This window comes from Thamnophis sirtalis, unplaced genomic scaffold, assembly GCF_051295495.1.
Source record: "Thamnophis sirtalis isolate CommonGarterSnake01/CBP01778 unplaced genomic scaffold, rThaSir2_p1.2 scaffold_7, whole genome shotgun sequence".
NCBI classification, from domain to species: domain Eukaryota; kingdom Metazoa; phylum Chordata; class Lepidosauria; order Squamata; family Natricidae; genus Thamnophis; species Thamnophis sirtalis.
This window is the reverse complement of record NW_028261387.1, coordinates 61,250,767-61,274,970: the sequence shown is the minus strand read 5'-3', so window position 1 is coordinate 61,274,970 and position 24,204 is coordinate 61,250,767. Positions and strand designations below refer to the sequence as shown.

Here is a 24,204-nt window from a genome sequence, read left to right as displayed (position 1 = left end):
AGTACATGTTGAAAGTCACTGTAAATGTTGTACTTCAGCTCCAAAAACTTCCACAACCCATTAATGAAAGCTGATGGAGAATTCTGGGAGTTGAAGTCCAAAGTTCGTAAAACAGTCTTCAAAAGCACTAAGGTCCCTGGGTTGGTTAAAAACTGGGTTGGGGGATTTGGGGCTTTCCAGATGTTAACAGATTTTCAGCAAGAGCTGCTTAACAGATTAACAAGAGTTGGAAGGAACCTTGTAGGTCATCTAGTCCAACCCCCGCCCAAGCAGGAGACCCTTCACCAGAGATGGGTTCCTGCCAGTTCTAACCTCTTCTATAGAAGAGGTTCCACAAATCCACAGTGCCGTTTAGAACCGGTTCCAGCCCCTTCCCCTGCCCGCCCGCACATCATCAAAATGAAGAGCGAGAGGAGGAATTCTGGGAGTTGACGTCCACAAGTCTTAAAGCTCTCAAGTTTGAACACCCCTGGTTTTTTTTCCCTAAAGTGTTAGGGGTGCAAGGGTCTTGTATCTTGACAGTTTTAAGACTTGCGTGCTTCAAATGCCAGACTTTCTGAGCCAACATTTTGATTGCTAAGCAAGAGCGTTGTTAAGTGAGTTTCACCACATTTTACAAGTTGGCCACATCCACCCAGTCACATGACCAGCAAGCCACTCCCACAAAGCAGGCCATACCTACAGAAGAGGTTCTAAAAAATTTTGAAACCCACCACTGCCCTACACCATTTCTGACAAACGGCGGTCCAATCTCTTTTTATTTAATAATTTTGTCAAGCATGTATTAGACAACATATGTATAAGCATGATTTTTGATACATGAAATGGATACGAATAAAAAGAAACATTAGGACAGAGACATAGGTAGGCACTTCTTGAAAGCCTCCAGTGATGAAGCTTTCACAACTTCCGAAGACAACTTCTGTTCCATTGGTTGATTGTTCTGTCAGAAAATTTCTCCTTATTTCTAGGTTGAATCTCTCCTAGATTTCCAGCCATTATTCCTTGTCTGGTCTTCAGGTACTTTGGAAAATAGCTTGACCCCCCCTCTTCTCTGTAGCAACCCATCAAATATTGGAACACTGCTATTATGTTTCCCCTGGTCCTTTACTTCACTAGATTAGTCTACCTAGTTACTGTGCTACCCAGAGCAGCAAGGAGTTGTAATTTAGCAACTCCAGAAAGCCACAGGTTCCCCACCCTTTTTCAGCTTCTCCGACAAGCGCGGCTACCACTGGAAACTTCCTTTTAGCTAAAAGAGGTGCATTCTGAAGATACGTCTTGAAGCAGAAAGCGCCGCCTCCTTGCTCGCCAGCCCGCTTCGATTGTTCCTTCAGGAAACACCGGAGGCCCTTGGGATGACATCAGCCCGTTTGTGGTATTGAGTGCAAAAAAGAAAAGGGTCAACCCCAACCCAACACGGCCCTCCCTTTCGAGCCTCTTTGGGCTGGCTGTGGGCGCTGCTCGGGGACCCGCCTTCTCCCAGAGAGAACAAAACAACGCTCTGCAGATTTCTGTGCCACGACAGCTCGGGTGCCCAGAAACAGGACGTCGGAGCGACCAACGCCAGCTTAGCCAGGTAAGGGTCCGTCCTTTTGCCAGCTCTATTAAACGGTCCCGTCGTCCGGGATCAATCTTAGCTGCGAACGATCCGTGTAAAAAGAGCGCCGCCAATCTTCTGCTCCTTTTGCCCGATTTAGGAAATCCCCATTTGAAAGCGCCCAGCCAACTTGCGCGACTTTCGCACGTTTACCCGCCCAGTAAGTTTTTGTTTTTTTAATTGGGGGGTGGTGGTGGTGTTCAGCTACTGTTAGATTTTCGCTTCCCCGCCCCATAAAAAGAGTATTTTGCTGTGTGCCTGATCAGGCTCACTGTTTTATTTTTTTTAAAAAAAAAATATTGACCCTCCGCAGCAAAAGCCCGGTGACCCCGGTGACTCTTATGTAATAGAGGGTGCCTGAACCGCAAACTTACTCTAGTTACAGTATTTCCTGTGTCCCCCCCCCCCCCAGTGCAATATCTCACTGCAGAAATTGGCAACAATTCGCAGTCCAATGAAGTAATAGTAGGGTGCCGTTTGCTACGTATTTAATACTGTTGGATGTCATGCCTCTATTGAACAAAGAATGCAAATTCATCGCTGGAGTCCTTCTTGATATATAAAGATAACTCAATAGAGTTGGGAAGGCTGTTTATTACTAGCATTCTTGAAAGAGAAGAATGTTACAAACACTCCATTTCTGGGGTGACCATCAGAGTCTGTGCATTTCACTTCCTTCCTGGTGCTCGAGATTTGTGGGACTTGTGCTCCCAACACAGTTGGAGGATGTCAGGTTGGGGAAGGGTACTAGAGTATGTCCTAAAGTCATTGGTTGAGTTGGAAGAGGCAACATAGTTTGTTTTTTGCTAACCTGTAATGTGAGGTTTTATTGTAGTTGTAAACTGTAGTTTGCTTAATCTGTGTGATCTAGGCTACCATGGCTTCATCAATAAACCATGACTAAAATATTGGCATAGGGTCAGAGGCACATTTAGCTATTTAATTGCTAACTGCAGTAACTTACAAATAAAAAAGATTATTGAGAAGATTATTCTATCAAAGGAGAAAATAACCAGCATTCTGCCCTATAACCCAAAGAACTTGATTCCAAGGCCAAACTTATTTTGAGAATTTATTTATGTTCAAATGAAATATATACTGTATAGTTTTTTAGTAGAACCCAAACTACTTACACTATTCTAGATGAGATTTTCACAGTCATGAAAATTAATTTCATTAATTAATAAAAAAATAATAGATTATTTTTTAAGATATAAAACAGTCTAATAAAATTTTAATGGCCTCAGGTGCTCATCTCTAGGGTTTTTGGTAAAATCCTGGTTCTGCATAACATTAAAAATGTCTCCTGTTTTTTAACAAAATGCCTTAAGGTTATTATTTCTAGCACTTTAATTATTAACACTCAGTCTGACTGACAACTTGATTTGAGCTGACAGAACTATATTTTTATGTGAGAGAAAAGAGAATATTAGGAACTGGGAAAGTGGAAATAGCCTACAAAGATAGTAATGTGCCATGCTGTTTTTAAAATAAAAAAGGGAAATGAAAGTGTAAATTGCATTTTGCACTTAATTCCAGCCCCTATATTTATAATGCATTGGGATCATTTACATTTTATAGTTTTCTAACCCTCCGCTTTGTTTTACAATGCATAAATAATACTAAGTCTAATATCATGAGACTCACATTTTTATACAGAAATAAGACTAAGTGCAAATATCTGACTTTGTATATTGTGCTAAGTTTGGCTTACAAGTCACAATAGCTAAGCAAGCAATAATAGCTAAGCAAGCAAATATAATTTAGCCTGCTATATAAATTTTGACCATGTGTTCACACATTTTGTTAAACCATGGATTGTTTTAACCATAATTTATTGAATAAGCCATAAAAGGGACCATCAGCATTGCAGGCTAACTCTGCCGACTGCCAAGCAGTTCGATCCTGACCGGCTCAGGGTTGACTCAGTCTTCCATCCTTTCGAGATAGCTAAAATGAGGACCCAGATTGTAGGGGGCAATATGCTGACTCTGTAAACTGCTTAGAGAGGGCTGTAAAGCTGTGTGAATCAATATATAAGTCTACATGCTATTGCTATTACGCCTTTCAGGAAAGATCCTAATTGCAATACTATTACATAGTAATAGTGTCAACTTACTTGGTCTAGTGCAGTACTTCTTAAGAATTTGACTCATCTATAATGCTAAAGGATGTCCATTTATGGTAAAGAATTCTGTTACTCAATAGTCTGATCAGTGACTGTTTCTTCCGCAATAGAGTAAGCTTTGAAGCCTGCTAAGAACAGTTGACTATAAACTTTTAACATGTTGACATAACAACCAAAGAAAACAGTTGTGCTTTTGTTGTGTTACATGGAATTTTTTTCTTTCTTAATAATTGAAGGATAGCTGTGTCTCTGCACAGTTTTGTCAGACAGAATGAAGAGGCTACCTGAAGTTAGATGGCAAATATCTGACAGGATTGACATGTGCTCTCCTGTAGTTATTTGAGTTTTCTTGAATTGGCTGGTTTCACAGAGTAGTCTAAGCTGTAAACTATGGTTTCGATGCACAATAATTATATTCACACAAGAAATTAAGTCAAAATCAAGTGTTTCATTTCATGTTATAGTATCCTTTCAATGTCAGTTTCTCATCTGTGCCATAAAAACATTAATTATATGTCTTTTTGTGAAGGAGACCAGAATAGAAATGTGAGGAAGTATATTTAAATGCTTCTTAAATGAGAAGTACTAATAATCTGCCTCCACATATGGCAACATTTGTTTAATTTTCTGAGTTTAGAAGTTAACTCATGATACTTGGATGGGATATATCAAGGAATTACAGGGCTATAGGTTAGATTCAAAACATTAATATAAACTAGAATAAGGCAGTGGCTAAGCATTTTTGTATTGCTTAAAAAAAAAAAACCATATCAGTGGTGCCCAGGCCCCATAGGGGGGCAATTTCATTTTTAATGGGGGCAATTTGAACCTTGTTTAAACCAAGTTAATGGCCTTTTAGGCTTTTTCCGCATGAGTAGAGTTCACTTTCTGAGTAAAGCAAGAATTACAAGTCACCGGGGAAAGGGGGTGAATCAGGATTTTAGAGATGCTTAGGTGGGGCCTGGCCCAAAAAAGGTTGGGAACACTGTCCTATATGAATGTATCTGAAGTCTTCAGGCACATTCATGGAGTCCAAAGTAATTGGCCTTTATTAGCAATTTAAATGTAATGCAATCCAGCAATTCCTATTTATTCCCAAAAGATGTAAAATGAGTTTCTAATAATCTTTCTCCACAATTGCAATAGATTAAAACATTACATTTGCCTACACCAAAAAAAACCCCAAAACCAAAAAGCAACTATATAGTGGAGAACATGGCTTATTTAGTCCAGACCCAGACTTCCCTTATGTGAGTTAGCATGTTTTGTGTGTGTGTGTGTGTGTGTGTGTGTGTGTGTGTGTGTGTGTGTGTGTTCAAGCATAACTCTGAAACGCCTCAAGCAATTTCAACCAAACTTGGTATATAAATGACTTGCTCTGCAAAAAAATACTGTGGGGGTAAAACACCCCTAACACCCCTTGGGGTGTGTGTTCTGTTAAGATACAGCCTGTTGTGCTTTAAAATGATTTCTATTGTACTGCCGTAAAATGGCTTTTACTGTACTGCACTGTACACCTCCACGTCGCAGTAGAGTTGCCATGGTAATGGCTTCACAGTACTCCACAAGGGGGCTCCCTCTGGTAAGGGGGAAAATCAAACATTAGAAATTACGTTTGGTCTCGGTTCCTGGGAGGAGCCTACTGGTGGAAGCAGCAAAAATCAGCTGCCTCCGAATTCCTGGCTACGTACCTGTTTAGAGGATCTTCCATCTGACGTCTTATCAGGTTTTCTTATCCTTCAGGCAAGAAGGAAAGAAGAAACTGTTTTGCTGGCAAATGCTCTTCGATTTTTGCAGCTTTTGTGCTTGCAAGGAAAGGGGGGCTAGCCCAAGGCAGAACGGCTGTCCGTGCTGGGAACTTCAAACTGCCTTGTGCAGGACAAAGTAGGTCTCTCCCACTCTGATCAAAGTTTTGTTTGATTTATTCTTATCACGAGCTGGATCCGTTCACTGTGGACATTAATTGCTTATCAACATTTTAGCTTCTTTTCCTTTTCTCCTCCGAAAAATTATTTACTCAGAGGCTTCTAAAATGGCGCCGAGCAGCCTGGTTTCTCCGGTAATAACGAACACTTTTTGCTAGACAATGCAAATCCTCAAAAGAATTCAAAACAAAGAGATTGCTTATCATTTGTTTTGGTTTCACAATAGAAGAATTTTACTCCTTTATTAACCTTGCTTATTTGGAAGTTAAATGGTGATGAATCTGCTGAATGGTCTTGTTACAATGTTTACTCACTGAAAGTTTTGCCAAGCCTTAAACTTCAAAATAAAAGCCTCTTTTTTTAAAGCTGCTTATTTAGGCAATAGAGTTTTATTAACTGCAGGCAGATAAATTTTGAAATGGCCTCAAAACCAAATATTAACTTGAAGTCGTCACCCTCTACTTCCAGGGGCACATCCTCAGTGCCTGGCACAAAGCTGCAGCCTCCGCTTCCTACGCCCCCTGCTGGGGATGTGTTAACGAAAGAATTTTTTCTGAGTAATCTAAGCGAGGCTCTTAATGCACAGACAATTAAAATGGAAGATAAATTTAGAGATAATAGAGAGGAGAGAAAAGAGGAAATAAAAGAAATGAAAGAAGAAATTAAAAATGAAATTAAAAGTGAAATAAAAGGACTTAAACAGGAGTTGTATGAGAAATTTGAGGCTAAGGTTGATAAAATTAGAGACGACATGCTGAGTCTTGTAACTGTATTAACAGAACATATTTCTGGAGTGGAAGATACTTTAGAGGTTCTTAATGATGCCAATGCTAACTTGACATTGAAAACAGAGGTGGTGGAACAAAAAGTGGAAAATGCTGAAAAAGAAATTATTATGATACAGTACCGACAAATGGAGTTCGCATTAAGAGTAAGGGGGCTGCGTGAGGAGAAACAGGAGAACCTGAAACAGATCCTATCGGAAGCTTTTGACCGCCTGATGGGAAGACCAGGGAGCAATCAAGGCTGGCAAATTGACAAAGCTTACCGCGTCAACTCCTGGCTGGCAAAGCAGAAGCAGCTTCCTCGAGACATCGTTATATATTTTACTACAAGAGAGTTTAGAAATATGGTACTGCAAGCATCTTATAACACTAAGCTTCAAATTGGCGGTCAAGACCTGGTTGTTTTGAAAGAGATACCACCTCCAATGTTAAGAGCCAGGAGAGACTACGCTTTTTTGGTCGAAGAACTCAGAAATCGTCAGATACAGTATAGATGGGATGCACCATTTGGCATCATATTTACATTTGATAAGCAAAGGTACCGCCTCAACTCTGTATGGAAAGCCCGAGATTTTTATTATAATATATTGAAGGCCGGACACCCTGCACCATCTGGACCCAGAGAAAGACCACAAGAAAGACAGGATAGACAGCAAACTACACAACCATCAGACAAGATGGAGCATCTTTCTTCTCTAGAAGTGCAAGGTGCTATGGAACCAAGACCTAGCCGCATGACTACTAGACGTATGGAGAAACAAGCTAAAAAGCAACAGCATCAACAATCATCGGCCAGCGATCAAGGATCTACAACAACAAATCTGGAAGCAATGGGAGGAGCTAGACCTAAGGTTAAACAGGCCGTGCAGGAAGCTCTAAAAATGCTTCAACCAACCAAAAATGACAACTAAGATTTTAACATGGAATGTCAATGGACTGAACTCTCCACAGAAGAGGAAGAAAATATTTCATTATCTCAAACAGTTTAAGAACGATGTAATTTGTTTGCAAGAAACTCATATCAAGTCAACTGATCAAAAATATTTGATCAACTCAAAACTTGGTCAACATTTTGCAGCTTCTGCTATGGAAAAGAAGAATGGTATAGTTGTATACTTAAGAAAAGATATGAAAGCTGAATTAATAGAAGCAGATCCCTTCGGAAGATATATTGCTTTAGACTTAATCTTAGAAGGGAAAAAGACATTACTTTTGGGAATTTATGCTCCCAATCAACAGCAAGATAGATTCTATAGAAATCTTCATGCTAAATTAGTACAGTGGGACTATAGTTCCTGTATACTATTGGGTGACTGGAATGGAGTGATAGACACTAAGAGAGATAAGAAGATTTCCCGCCTAAATACCAAGATGCGAGCAAAGTTACCCAAGTCTTTCTTTGACATTATGGATGATTTTGAATTGAGAGATATTTGGCGAGAAAGAAATGCAGAGGAATATGACTTCACTTTCTTCTCGGACAGGCATCAATCCCTTTCAAGGATTGATTTTATCATAACCACTAACGATTTGCTTTCTAGGGTCAAGAAAACAAAGATTGCAGTTAGGGTCCTTTCTGACCATAATCCAGTTTGGATGGAGTTGGGAAGGGTAGTGCAGGCAAGAAGGTCTTGGAGATTGAATGAAAACTTATTTAGATATGAAAAGTATATTAATGATTGTAAAAAATTATTATCTGAATATTTCGTTTTGAATATGAATAAGGGTACATCTATGGAATTTGTATGGGACGCAAGCAAAGCGTATATGAGAGGAGTTTTGATGAATATAAATAAACCACATAGAAATAAGCAAGGGTTAAAACGAACAGAACTGGAAGAGGAAATTAAGAGAAAAGAGCTGGAGTTAACAATGAACCCAGACGATACAAAGGTTAAGGAAGCTATTAACATATTAAAATCTCAATTTGACATGTTGATCTCTGACCAGGTGGCTACTAATCTATTATATGCAAAACACAATACTTTTTGTAATGCAAACAAACCTGGCAGATGGTTAGCTTATCAGATTAGGAAAAAAAGGAAAACTCGAAATATATCTAAACTGTTTTACAGAGGGAAGGAGGTGTTTCAACAGGAAGAGATTCAAAAGGCCTTCTGGGAATTTTTTACAGAACTGTATAAAGGGGATAAAATTAATGGTTTAGACATAGACAAATATTTAGACAAAGAGAAAATACCTTCAGTTAGAGAAGAACACAGGCAAAAATTGAATCAACCAATAACCTCGGGGGAAATCCTGCAGGTAATTAAGCAATTAAAGTTAGGGAAAGCACCAGGTACAGATGGCTTGACAGCGGTTTACTATAAAAACTTACAGTTAGAAATGGTAGAACCTCTTAGAGAATTATTTAATATGATTCAAACGGAAGGTAAAGTCCCTCCATCTTGGAAGACAGCGTTTATATCTTTGATACCCAAAGAAGAACAAGATACTACTCAACCCAAAAATTATAGACCTATTTCATTACTGAATGTAGATTATAAAATTTTTACTAAAATATTAGCAAATAGGTTAATGTTGGTCATTCAACAATTGATACACACGGACCAAACAGGTTTTATACAAGGGAGACAGATGAAAAGTAATGTTAGATTAATTATTAATGCATTAGAATATTTGGGAAAGAACAACCAGATCCCTGCTGCGTTTATATTTTTGGATGCTGAGAAGGCCTTTGATCGAGTTAACTGGCAATTTCTGTTGAAGATACTGCAAAAAATGCAGATAGGAGATAATTTTCTATAGTCAATTAAAGCAATATACCAACAGCAAACAGCACAAATTATAGTCAATGGAAGTCTAACAGACTCTTTTCAAATTGGAAAAGGTACAAGACAGGGCTGTCCTTTGTCCCCATTATTGTTTATTATAACTTTGGAAGTATTGTTGAATAAAATACGGGGCTTGGATGGTTTAAAAGGGATCAAGATTAGGCAGCAAGAATATAGAGTCCGCGCTTTTGCGGATGATTTGGTCATAATATTGGAACAACCGCAGGAATCTAGTATGGTTTTAATGAATATGATTAATCAATATGGTCAAGTGTCGGGCTTTAAAATAAACTTAGGAAAAACCAAAATATTAGCTATAAATATGAATATTAAACAAAAGGAAGAATTAGGAGTGATGCTAGGATGTGAGGTAGTTAAAAAAGTTAAATATCTTGGAGTTAACATTTTAACTTCAAATGGGAAATTATATAAGCATAATTATGAACCACTTTGGCATAGCATACAGACAGAGATGAAAAAATGGGAGAAATTGCACTTATCTTTGCTGGGTAGGATAGCGGCAGTGAAAATGAACATTTTACCAAAATTTTTATTTCTCTTCCAAATGTTACCTATACTTAAAAAAGATGCGAACCTTTTAGAATGGCAGAAGGGTATCAACAAATTTGTGTGGGCAGGAAAGAAGCCGAGGGTAAAGATGAAAATAATGCAAGATGTACGTGAGAGAGGAGGATTGAAACTACCTAATTTAAAAATATATTATGATGCAGTGGTATTATCTGTAATTAGTGACTGGATTCACTTAACCAATGATAGAATATTGAACATTGAGGGACACGATCTGGTATTTGGTTGGCATGCTTACCTGTTATTCAACAAAAAATTGGATAAGAACTTTAAAAGTCATATTTTAAGAAATGCTTTATTGCGGGTCTGGAAGAAATATCAATATAAATTAAATGACAAGATACCCATGTGGGCAATTCCTAGACACGCAATTGAAAATATGAATACAGCACAAAAACAGGACAGAATTACCTACAGACAGCTTCTTACCTCGGAAAGGGGGGTATTACAATTAAAATCTTTAGAGGTATTAAAAGAGGAGAAGGTAGTTCAAACATGGTTCCAGTATGGGCAATTACAGGCTAGGTGGAAAATAGATCAAAAAATTGGTTTTATTCAAGTTGAGGATAATTTGTTTAAACAAATAAGAGATCAAAGCTTAATGCATATAAAGAGGATATATAATGTATTGATACAGATGGATTCGGAAACAGAATTAGTTAAAGATTGTATGATAAAATGGGCTCAAAATATTGAGGAACCAATAATGTTGGATACATGGGAAAGAATCTGGGTAAGAAATGTGAAATTTACACAAGCTCAAAATCTGAGAGAAAATTTTTACAAGATGTTCTATAGATGGCATTTAGATCCTAAAAAGTTGGCTTCTATGTATCCGAATGTACAGCCTAAATGTTGGAGATGTGGTTCTCTCGATGCTACATATTATCATATATGGTGGACCTGCCAAAAGGTTAAAGCATTTTGGATAAAAATATGGTGGGTCATGCAAAATGTTTTTAAAAGAAGGATAAAGTTTAGTCCTCAGTTATTTTTACTAGGTATATGTACTGACTTTACAGTGGTAGAGACCAATTTGACTCTGCACCTGATAACTGCAGCAAGACTGTTGGTGGCGCAATATTGGAAGAAGGAAGATTTGCCTACAATTCAAGAATGGACATTGAAAGTAACAAACTTAGCTGAAATGGCTAAAATATCGGCATATCTCAAAGATCATTCAAATGAGAGATATAAACGAGACTGGAAAAAATGGATTGACTATATACAAAATAAATACGGGACTAAGAAATTCCAGTTAGCCTATGCTTAAGATCAGAAATGATTTAAATTGTTTAAAGTTAGTTCAGTAAGAAGAAGCTAAGGTCAATCTAGAATGTCATTAATTTCTTTATTTCTTTTTTCTCAATAGATTTTAGACTGTGTTAGTTAAAATTCTATACCGTGTACGGGTTCTGGGAAGTCGGGGGGGGGGAAGGAGGAGGGGGGGTGGGGGGGTGGAGGGAGGGAGGGGTACACACACAAAAAAAATTGTACTTCAATGTTTTAATGATTGACAAATGATGACATATTTGTGTTTTTTTTTGAAGAAAAATAAAAAAGTTCTGTTAAAAAAAAAAAAAAGAAAAGAAATTACGTTTGGTCTAGACATTTCCTCCCTATAAATAAATACCTGGGCAATGCCGGGTTATCAGCTAGTCTTAAATAAGGAAAAAGAATATATTGTACCATAAATCAGACAATCCCTGGTGATTACACAAACTACACCCATGTACTTTTCTTAGTAATAATGTGGAGTGTCCCCCCCCCCATTGCTACCTTTCTTCTTTTAGTCTAATCTATTCTCTGAAACCAGAGATTTCCTTGGCTTATTTCTCCAAATAAGTACTGAACTCTCTAATATTAAATTTCTTATACTGAGATTATCTTCTTTCTTATTCATACTTCTCTACGGCTACTATTTCTCATGTTCTCCTAAAACAACTTGATTGTAAACAATTTAAACTTTAGAAATATTTTTCTAAAAGATGGAAAAGAAAAAGATGCATAGAATGCAAATAGTAAATTTTTAGAACTACAACAAAGAACTCTTTCTAAGTGCTTAAATAGAATGATTGTCACAAGGCTACCACTTTTTACATAATCTCATTCTGATCATTTTTGTTTTCCCAATTTGTACTCTGTCCAACTGACAACTATTTCCTCCTGGCTTGTTTTAGCTTACAAGCTGCCTTTTAGTCTAAAAAAAAGTGTTATTAACAGCCTAATATAGGAGTGTCAAACTCAATTTAATTGAGGGCCACATTAGGGTTGTATTTGACCTTGGGAGGCTGGGAGGGTCATGGCCAACTCAACGTCACTTGTGTCAGGAGTGCCTGTGATGGCCTGAGCACTCAGCCAGTAAAAATGGAGATCAGGAAGGCTGTTATTCTACTACACCCCTGATCTAGTTTCGTCACGAGATGTTGTATCATTTTGCTTTTCCTCTTAAGCCACCTTGAGCATCCCACAATGTAAAGGTGGAATATACAATAAGTCAGTGGGTAAGTAGTCACCATGGTACAATAGTTAATATGATTGTCTTGTACAAGAGGAATCCAGATTCACGTCCATCCTCAGCCATGGACAGGCAATGGGTGATTTTCAGTCAGTTATTTTCTCTGCCCAAGCTACATCACGTTGTTGTAGAGCAGTGGTTCTCAACCTTCCCAATGCTGCGACCCTTTAATACAGTTCCTCATGTTGTGGTGACCCTCAACCATAAAATTGGTGTCACGGTTCCTAAGACCTTCGAAAATATGTGTTTTCCGAAGGTCTTAGGTGACCCCTGTGAAAGGGTCGTTCGACCCCCAAAGGAATCCTGACCCACAGGTTGAGAACCACTGTTGTAGAGGTAAAGAGATGGAGGGAGCACTCTGTAGAGTACCTTATGCTTCTGAACAAAAAGCAGATCATAAGTGTTAGGTAAGCTCCCCATTGGGAGAGCGAGTACATTCAGCTAAGCGTTGTAAGAGTTGTGTTGGAGAATACACAAACCAGCATACAGAAACACTGCAGTTTAAATAGGTTTTTACTTTCGTGGAAATAGAGGTACCAGAGTCCATCAAACAGTCCAAGTCATACACAGATAATTCTATGTCTTTCAGTTAAGGGATAATCCAAATAACATAGTCCAGTATTCATATAATCAGTCCAGTAATCAAGGTTTGCTAACAGTTGCAAAACATAATAGCTCACGGCACTCAGATCAGATCAGCCCAGCATCTAACGAACAAAGAAAGAGCTAACAGGCATTCTGGCTCCCTCTTATGGCCGATTGAGGAAAACAGCAACCAATCACATTTACAGCATGATTTAAAGAAACAGTTACACCATTGTTACATGATTTATATATAGCCGAACTAACAGTTAGAATTATATTCCTAACATCCTCCCCTTTGGGTAGGACAATATATAAATCTTACAATCTTAATCCGTATTCCTCGCAACAACATTTATGCTTTATATTACTTTGGGCCTTAGTAAAATGATCTGCAATGTTATCCTCAGACATACAATACTCCAGTGAAACTAATTTACTATTCACACTTTGCCGTACATTCAGATATCTTATATCAGTATGTTTTGACCTAGTTTTTACAGCAAGATCGGATGCCATCTGAATTTCTGCTTGATTGTCTTCATAAACAAGAAGAGGGTCTTGTATGTCAATCCCCATATCAATTAGCAGTTGTTTATAGCACATCAAATCTCTACATACTAATGACAGACATGAGAATTCAGCCTCCATAGTCGATAGACTTAAATGTTTTTGTCTAATGGACCGCCATCCAATTAGTGCCTTTCCCAGGAATACAACAAACCCTGATGTTGATTTCCCTGTAGACACATCTGAAGCAAAACTTGCATCAGCATATGCAGTCAAGCTCAAATCATCTCTAGGTTCTAAATACAATGCATAATGCATTGTTTGCTTAAGATATCTTAATACCCTCTTAGCAGCTTGCCAGTGCCTTTCAGTAGCTTCAGCATTAAACCTGGCTAATTGATTTACACTATATGCTATGTCGGGCCTTGACCAATTACTCAGATATGATAAGCTATCAATTAGTGATTGATAAAAACCCTTATCAAACACAGGGCTTTTTACATCATAATGGCTAAATTCCAGACACATTGGAGTTTTAGCTGGTTTACACAGTTCCATCCTGAACATTCTGAGTAGCTGGTTAATATTCTCGGTTTGTGAGATTTTGTATCCTCCCCTAGTTTTATCTATTTGTAAATCAAGATAATGCCTAATCTCACCGAGATGTTTTATACTTAATTCCGTTTTCAACAGTGTAATAATCTCATAGCTTCTTGCTCAGTTTTAGTGATTAATGCTATGTCACCAGTGAACAATAGCAACAATGAAATCACACCATCACTTTCTTTCTTAAACAAACATGGATCAGCAATGCCAGATTTAAACCCATCTTAGTTAACTCTTTCACTATACATTGATTCCATTCACGTCCTGATTGCTTTAAGCTATAAAGACTCTTTTAATTTCCAGCAATCAGTGTTATTACCAGTGTTTAACCCTAAAGACTTCTTTAAATATAAAGTATGTTGCAACAGTGCATGGAGATATGCCATCTCAACATCTAAATGATTCACTACATATCCATGCCTAGCTGCCCAAACCAATGATGCACATAATGTTGTAGCCTTTAGACTAGGTGCAAATATCTCATCATAGTCATTGGCTGACTGAGCAAACCTTTGTGCAACTAATCTGGTTTTATGGGTAACAGTGCCATCTACACTTGTTTTAATCTTGTAGATCCAATTACATCCTATGGCATGTTTACCTGGGGGTAACCTGAACTTTTGTAAGAATTTCAGTTCTTTTTTCATTGCTGTTTTCCAAACTATCTGCTCCTCCTTAGGATATAGGATTAATTTATGATAAGTAGTGGGAACTTTATCTACTTGACATGCTATAGTAGCTTGATATCTGTCAGGTGGCCGTGTTACATGGGTTGAACATCTAGGCAACTCAGGACTCACCAGTGGACTCCTGTTTCAACTGCTCCCGTTTACTATTTCATTACTAGGGACCTGGGAGTCGATAATTACATCATCAGTTGGTTCTAATTTATTCCACCCCATGTGTTCTATAAACCTAGCACTAGAGCTACACTGAACCTTAGTTGTGCCCTTCTCCCAAAATCTAAACGATCTATGGTTGGCCTTGTAACCTACGAAAAATAACTGTCGAGCTCTACGTTGCCCTTTCAGTCTTACGTGTGATGGTATATGCACCCATGCTGGGGCTCCGAATGTATGTAGATAACTTAAATCTGGTTTTCTGCCATGCCATCTAGTGAATGGTAATTCACCGATTGTCGTATTCACCACATTATTAAATACATGGTTACTACAGATCATAGCTTCACCCCACAGTGTTTCTGGCAAACCTGAATCAGCTATCATAGTGCGAGCCATGACCTGTAATGTTTGCCCCCTTCGTTCTACAAATGAGTTATGTTATGGCCTATAAGGAGCAGAACGTTTATGCTCAATACCAGGTGATCTTAACATCCTTTGGAATTTATAGTTTGTAAACTCAGTCCCATTATCAGTAACTACAATGATAACCTTGGCTTTCATCTTTCTCTCCGCAAACCTCAGCCAAGTAAAGAAATGCTGAAATGTTTCTGTTTTGTTTTTCATTAAATAACAGAAACCGTATCATGAATAATGATCCATGATATTCAAAACATATCAGGCACCTCCCAAACTCGGTTTCTTAGGTCCTATTATATCAGCAAAAACAACCTCCAGAGGTTCCTTTGTTTTAAAACCATTCAGTCTGTTTGCAGGAGTAACTTTGCTCTTCTCCTGATTGCAAACATTGCAATTTAAATATTTAAATATTTACATGTAGCTCCTGAAAAACCCCTTTCATAAAGGTTAAATCAGCTAACATATCTCTACCTTTCAGAAGATGTGCCCTAAACAGTTTGTGTGTACCATGTATGTGTGCACCTACAGTGTCACGCACATAAATCCTCTTCAAATTCTCCCAACATCTTGCAGCAGAATTCTCTCCATGAATGTGTACTAACTGTTGGCCATTCAGTGTTAGACCAATAATACACAACGCCCGTTCGTTGCATCGCTGTAAATCTGCTATTTTCTTGGCAATGTTCATTGTTATTTGGATTCCAAGCAGTTACATCCAGTGGATTCTGAACAGCATCCCATAAATCTTCCCTACGCAGGAATAGACTGCATTTCATAAACCAGGAAATATAATTTGTTCCATCCAACCGGGTTATCATTGATAGGCTTGTTGATGGGTCGCTCGCCATCTTCTCCAGGATAGTACAATCACTAAATAAACAGCTGTCTGTATGCGGTATTGCGTATCAACACCAATTCTCCTTTAGCTATGTCTGGTACACTCTAGGCCCATAACCAGTGTTAAGTAAGCTCCCCGTTGGGAGAGCGAGTACGTTCAGCTAAGCGTTGCGAGAGTTGTGTTGGAGAACACACAAACCAGCATACAGAGACACTGCAGTTTAAATAGGCTTTTACTTTCGTGGAAATAGAGGTATCAGAGTCCATCAAACAGTCCAAGTCATACACGGATAATTCAGTCAGTCATCAATGTCTTTCAGTTAAGGGATAATCCTGCTAACATAGTCCAGTATTCATATAATCAGTCCAGTAATCAAGGTTTGCTAACAGTTGCAAAACTTACAATAGCTCACGGCACTCAGATCAGATCAGCCCAGCATCCAAACAAAGAAAGAGCTAACAGGCATTCTGGCTCCCTCTTATGGCCGATTGAGGAAAACAGCAACCAATCACATTTACAGCATGATTTAAAGAAACAGTTACACCATTGTTACATGATTTATATATTGCCAACCCAACCGTTAGAATTATATTCTAACAATAAATATAAATAAAAGTGATACAGACTAAGTGGACCAATAGGATCCTTAAGAAAACACAATGGTATTACTATTTTTAAGTGGAAAGGAAAAATTAGAAAAAGAAAAAATCCTAAGAAAGCAACATTCCTATTCTTCTCACATCAAATGTTAACAATTGTATTATCTTGTCATCTCCTCTTACTTAGCAAATATAGCATTAACTCAAATCTGACCTATAGGTAATATAATTTCTAGCATCTTCTGCAATCCAGGAGCCAGCAAGAAGTCCAAGGAGTTGGACTAAACTCCTAAATTAATATTTAAAAAATGCAAAGCTCATCATTCCATATCTCATCTCTTAACAAATAAACAAATCCACATTTAGAAGGTATCAAGTGGTCCCAGTACCCTAGTACAGGGATGACAAACTTTTTTACAAATGAATGCCAAAATTGTGGGCCCATGTGTCCATACACACCATGCAATGCGTCCTGCCCACGTGTGTATGACCCACCCATCCCTGCACAAGGGGGGGGGGGGTTGGCCTCCCCAGCTCCAGAGGCTTTCCTGAAGCCTGGGGAGGGCAAAAATGGCCTCCCCGGCCCTCCGGAAGGTCAAAAATCAGCTCGCTGGCATGTGCCGGCAGATATGGCTTTGCATGCCACCTGTGGCATGTGTGTCCTAGGTTCGCCATCACAGCCCTAGTATAAACAAAAGGTTGAAATTTAACATGACACAAAGTGAAATATCTCCTTCAAAGAGAACAAAGTCACAAAGATTTCTTTAAGTGCAAAGACAATTCGATACTAAAACAATGTAGATGTGTTAGAGTAAGATATATGAAGTTGATGTAGAGACAAAGGCTTAAAACACCATGAACTGTAAATAAATCCAATACATAATATTTTTCCAGTCTAGATGTCAACAAGTCCGAAAAGAACATGTCTCATTTTAATCCTGATCAAATAAATCAACTCTGTTCATTTCTATTGTATAAACAAACTTGCTGTTTTGCATAAACAAATTTGCTTCTTAATCCAGCCAATTGATCTTTATCTCAAATTTCTTCAAAACTTAAAAAGCCTCTTTAGTCAATGTAATATTAAGATAGTATTCCAATTCCTCTCCGTTATTGATTTTTTTTCTTTATTAATTTTTAAAATTCATCTATTTTTTGTATATCTAATAACAAATTATTCATCTTATCAGGTTTTATTGCAAATCCTTTTTTTATAACTGCTTCATCTCAGGAAATGACTGTTCCTAAAAACAGACAAGACCAATATCAATGATTCAAGATCCTGATGCAATTCCTCGAAAAAGGTCTCTGAATGCCCTTATAAGTTGCTTATCTTGTTATATCTTCTGTTATGTCTCCAATATGAAAATACTTTTCCTCCACAATAACACAGTCTTTAGAATTAATTTCCAGCCTTAATACTCAATTCCAATGTTTATAGAGCCCTTAATCTGTTTGGCCAAAACCTTGTGAGGATTGAAGGCACTCAGCTAGTGTCTCCAGCCTTGTCAGTTTGAAGTTGTTCAACTTCCTTTAAGCAGTTAAAAGTCAATTTCCAAGGGTGGTTAGCAAAGGAAGTGTGAACTTAGTGTCCTTAGGTTCCAGTTGCAACAGGAGCAAGTATGACAAATCTCTTGACTCCCAGTTCTGATACCCTCCAGGGACTATTGCCTTGCAGTCTTCTTCTATTCTTTGGTTTCCTAGAGAGGTTTCCCCCCCCCCCACACACACACACTTAGTAAATACTGATTAAAAATCTGAATAGGAAATGGGTACTAACACTATGGATAACTGTGCAAACTTAAATATTTAAATTAGCTTTACCTAAAAGTTACAAAAGAACCTAGATGGGAAAATATTTGAATTTTGGTTCAGGTCTGCAATCCGAAAAAGATCAATAAATGAATCTCTAAACTTCTATCAACCTGTCTAAAAAAATGAAAGAAATGATACTTGCCTTTTAATCCAAAGAATAATTTCACCTTTGTAATGATACTGAAGCACTTCAATTTCTTTCTTTAAATTCTGTAATAGGCACTCCTTCACTTATCTGAGTCATTAGGCAGGAATATTACAATCTGAAAACTGTCGCTTATTAGGAGAGGAAGTATTTTGAATATTTAAAAAGTATGAAACCAAGAATACTTAATAGTTAGAAAGTGTAGAATCAAGCCACCTAGAGTAGCCCCACGGCAGGATAGGTGACAAATAAATGTAATAAATAAATAAGGTAAGTGCTTGATTTTATATTGTTGACTGGGATTAAGTATAAATTGCCAGGATGTGTGAATAAAAGAATAATTGTGTTTGTGCTGTTTTTATTGTTTTATTGTGAACCATCCAGAATTATGTTTAAGATAGGGAACATATAAATGTTATATTTATAATAATTTAAGAAGAAATTGTTCACTAAACATCTGTGCTTTCAGAATAAATATTTACAAAGCTGAAGGTATTTCTGTTTGATTACACTGATTGTTGTTTATAGTAAAACATCTGATTTGATGAGTTCAAAATTTCATTGGGATTTGATGTGCTGGAGTTGTTATTATGTAGATACGCTTTTTTACTGCATAGAGAAAATATTCTCATTAGTCAAGTTTTAGGAAAGTATTTAGATTGTGTGCTTTGCTGATATTTCCTGCACTTCTATTCTCAGTTTTATTAAAGGCTGAGAATTATGTGTAAGTTTGTTCCATATGGAACTTTATCAGTGGCCTTTTTTCATGAAATACAATAGATGACAACTAAAGTGAAACAAACAAATTACTATGCATTTAATCAGGATATTTTACTAATCTTCTCATCGCATTTCACTTTGTGTGCCCCAAAACTGCTATGATGAGTTTCTCATTAAGTTCTCCAATTGGTGTGGCCAAGCTTTTCAGGAGGTGATTCTTGGTGGTGGACAATCTTAAAAAAATGAAAAACAAAATGCCATTATAAATACAAAAAATAAAATACATAATAGCTAAAGAGGTTGTCACAATTGATCTTTGTAAACACAACCAGGAGACCAGACCTTCATATACTCAGGCCCATCTCATGATCAAGTATTAAGGCCAGCAGGGTTGGAGTCTAATCTCTGGAAGGAAATTATACACCATTTGATAAATACTAGTATGTCTGACTCTGTAACCTCTAAATTTTAGGCCAGTTTTTCTATATTTTCTTCATATCTAATATAATTATCAACTACATTTCCATCTAAAACCCCTCACTATATTTTCTTGTAAGAGTAGAACTGAAGCTTGTTAAGGTAGTTTGATCTTATGAACAGAATGAATGAGGTTCTAATAGCAAAACACATGTAAGGAATAAATGAATGTGTTGAGAAGAAAAGTAAGATAGGGAAAGTAGTGGTTGAGTACGGTTAATGAGATTCTCACAAAGAGAAGTGAGGTTTAAAGAGAAAACCTGATGTGGACATGTGGATAGACCTGATGGAAGCAAGGATGAACACTGCTGAAAATAATTTTGGTTTGTATTTAATATGTGAGTCATTAAAAATCACTTTGTATTCATGTCTAGCTAAACTGAGTTCTCACCTATGTCTACTATTTTTCATGTTCATTGCATTTTTGAAGAGGGATAGTGTTGGATCAATTTTCTTATAAATAGATTACTCTGGCTAAGTGAACCCATCATTATAAATGAGATTTGACTAGTTGAAATTATTTTTCATGGCGCCAAAAGTAAGGATTGAGTGGATTCAGTCCATCGCTTTCTGAGATGGGGATTATGCTGTTTCAGCTGATAAATTATCTGTACAACCTTGTCTGGATTCAAAAGCTAAGCAAATTGGGCCTTGTTAAAACTTGGATGATAAATTGCTACAGAATATCAGAACTGGAGACCAGGCAAGTTAAAAAAAATCAGAAACAAGGCAAACTATTTACATTTTGTTGGAAATAAAATGATATGTTTTTTTAAAGAACATTGGAGTCACTAATCTTATTACATTCCAAAAATATGTTTGGGTTAAATCTAAAGCTTTATTTTAGCAACCCTGATCAAATATATCAAGTAAAAGTACTGATTAAAGTGGCTCAGCTTATTTAATAGTGTTTTTTAAAGATTTACTAACCTCAAAGCTACAGAGGAGAGAGTCGTTGTATTCATTTTGTATTCATTTGGCTTGGCATAATCAACAGTTTCTCTTCTGTGGATGAAACACAAAGTTTCTTGATTCTGAAATATTTTTTGAAAATGCTTCACTTTCCAGATCAGCACACTAATTCTGCTCTTTCAGCAGGGCTTATCCACATCCATAATTTTATTTTTCTTCTGGGAGAGGCTGAAATAATCCAGTTAAAGTGCACACAGTATTTTGCATTCAGTGGTTCAGAATCCAGTCTTTGTCATTTCCATCTAAAGGATCTCAGATAGCATTACTGGAATGGGTTTGAGACCGAATCAAACAAGGCATAGTAGGTTAAATATGTAAACAGTCTAAGGCAGTTTCCTGTGAGCCTTTATTTTAATTAATAACTTGTAAATATATATGACTAAGCATAATTAGACTGTAACCTCCAGAGTATTTTATTTGATTCCCTTGATTCTCTAGCAGCTTACCGGAAAATTGAATTATATTAGCTTATTAGTATCCTTTCGTCTTTCTATCTGCATTAAAATAATATGAATCGGCATTAATCAGAACTTTGGCTTTTATCTAACAATGGCCTCATTAGAAATAAAACCAAAGTCATGTGAAGATTAGAAACTAGCATTAGACACATCCAGTGCGTTTTTGCCAGTGAATTTCCTGTTCAGGCTGATAGAATCTTGCAGTTTGAAAGCTTTCTGCTGTTGTATTTTAAATTCATGCATTTGTTCATGCTTCATATTCTCTTCATATTTCATGGCATGTACTATATAAATTCAGATGTTATTGGAACTTTCTAGTTGTAACAAATATATATTTGATTTGACATTCAGGCAAGTTCTATTTTTCTATAGTTTTCTCAATTCTCTCTCTCTCCCTCTCCCCCTCTCCCCCTCTCCCCCTCTCCCTCCCTCCCTCCCTCCCTCTGTGTGTGTGTGTGTGTGTGTTTCTACTCTTATTTTGAAATAACAAAAACATTTGAATCAGTGGTGGGTTCCGGATCCTGTTGCAACCAATACCATGCAACAGGGCCGCGCGTCCACCACATGCACATGTGCAGTGTGCGCGTGTGTGTACTTACCACCTGCGACCCTCGGTGACACTCTAGCTGCTCGGTGGAGCGTCATGCAGGGGCCGAACACTCTGTGCTTGTGCACGGAAGTCCTGATCAGCTCAAATAGCACCGGGGGGGGGGGGTGCATAGCACGGTATCGGAACAGTACCTGGTGCTCCCAGCAGGCACCAGTACTCCTGTACTAGGGCGTACCGTTCGTATCCCACCACTGATTTGAATCCTTTTGTAATTTGTAACATGCTAGTTTTTGGTGGCATGAAAATCACAATTCCTTTTTGTGAAGGTGGTAACAGTTAGATGAAATAAAGTTGAATTCTAGTGTAAAAACTTTCCCTTAATTATTCACTCATCACAGTTTTATTATAACCCAGAAATATTTTGATCAAATCTTGAAAGTATTAGGAGGCATTGCAGGTTATCAGGAAATACTTCAATTCATTTCAAATCCAGAAGACATGTTGAGAAATGCATTTCTTATGGGAAGCCACTGAAAATTATTCTTGATCCTGTCTTTCTGACCTCTAGTCATTCTATGTCAAAATCACATGGAGATTTCTCTGCCAAGGCTACCCACAAGAAATTTGCTTTATATGAATTGCCTGTCACGGTTGCACATTGAAATAGTTCTTTAGGGACACTCCTGCCTGTTGAAAGGCAGGGCTAGCCTTTTTCCTGGCCTGCTGCCCTAGTGGGGGGGGGGGGGGAGCCCGTCGGCTCTATTTCCTTTTAAGGCAATCTGTAGGAATCCAAGGTAATTTAATGATTTGGCTGAGAGGAAGACAAAACACAGCTAGTTTGCAGGATGTTGAGGAAAGGCAGCTTTGGCAAGATAAACAACAGGTTTTGTTTTTAAGTTTCATTTTAGCAACATCTTTCTCTTTGGACAAACCATAGTTATCTAGTAGTTTGGGAGTAGATGGCCCTGATATTCACAAGATACCTATATTTTCCTCTAATATCACAATATTTCTTTCTTATTCTTAATGTCATTCAAGGTATCCATATCAAAAGGAAAAACTTTTGAAAAGAATGGACTTCAGACTTCACTTCCTTGTACCTCAGACACGGTTTGGTGCTTCACAGGCAGGCCTTAAGGGGAACTATTTGGAGAAGGTTTTGGAAAGAAATGTGCAGAGAATTGCAGCAGATCTGTCTTGTTTTTATGAGGTAGAAAGGCAGGCTTTGCTAAAATTTGTTATTTCAAGTTACAGGAGACATTTCCTTCTTGTGTATCCGGTCTTTTCCTCATCAACCCCCTTTTAAACCTGCCATGTATGCCTAGAGATGCTATGTTTATTTATTTTTTCTTTGTTTCTTTGGTTACATTAGCACTGCTCCAGTGGTGGGTTTCTGCCGGTTCGCACCAGATTGGGAGAACCGGATGGTGAAATTTACCAATCTGGTGAGAGAAGGTTTGACCGGTGGACCCGGAAGTAACTTCCGGAACGCCTGCCCCGGCCCTGTCGCTTCTCGCTCACCCCCACCCGTCGGGAAGCCGCTCCATCGCTCTCTCCCCCTGCCTGTCTGCACTATCCTAGCCCAATTCGGTGTAAAGTCCCATACTTGGGAGTGGAAGCGGTGAACGGAAAAGCATGGAGAGGTCCAGCAGCACAATCCACCAGACAACAGTGGCAAGCTCAGGAGTTTTCTCCTGGATTCCTCTCTGTCATGTCTCCTCTGATCTCCCAAAGTTCTTTCTCCAGGGTGTGATAGCTTTCTACTGGATTCCCCTCTGTCTTGCCTCCTCCGTTTCCCCAAAGGTCTTTCCCCAACTTGTGATAGCTTTGTTCTGGATTCCCTTCTGTCTTGCCTCCTCCGATCTCCCAAAGTTCTTTCCCCAGCATGTGGTAACTTTCTACTGATTCCTCTCTATCCTGCCTTCTACGGTCTCCCTAATTTTGGCCCTTAATCCTCCAGTTGTCTATTTTTGGGAGGTTTTCCCCTCTCTCCCCCCTCCCCTTCATAGGAGTCCCAAAAATTTTTGCCACATGGCTTGGGGGTGGTGGTTATATGAGTGTGCATGAGTGATGTCAAGTTGGCCATACCTGCCCAGTCACATGACTGCCAAGCCACGCCCACAAAATAAGCCACACCCACAGAATATGTTACAAAAATTTTGAAACCCACCACTGCACTCCTCTTCAAAAAGCTTCTATACGTGCTTTTTTTTCTTTTTCTTTTATTAGGGTACTATAGTGATGGGTGAGGTTTTGTTTAAGTTTCCTTCTTACACAGCTATTAAAAGGTACAGGATGAACAATAGATTCCTTCCTTATCTGAACTTAGTTCAC

General features: G+C 38.0%; 1 protein-coding gene across 2 annotated transcripts in view; it reads left to right on the top strand.

Moving 5' to 3' along the window:
- The first annotated feature begins 1,393 nt into the window (after positions 1–1,393).
- The window catches only part of CSRP1 (cysteine and glycine rich protein 1), a 37,676-nt gene continuing 14,865 nt past the window's right edge, over positions 1,394–24,204 (top strand). Inside the window, exons 1-2 of one of the 2 annotated variants that reach the window (XM_087720199.1) lie at positions 1,394–1,579; positions 17,924–18,037. In XM_087720199.1, the coding sequence (XP_087576325.1) occupies positions 18,003–18,037 (35 nt within the window). In that variant the 5' untranslated portion in view covers positions 1,394–1,579; positions 17,924–18,002. The remainder of the gene's footprint in view (positions 1,580–17,923; positions 18,038–24,204) is intronic. The other variant, XM_014053938.2, reaches the window with a different exon arrangement.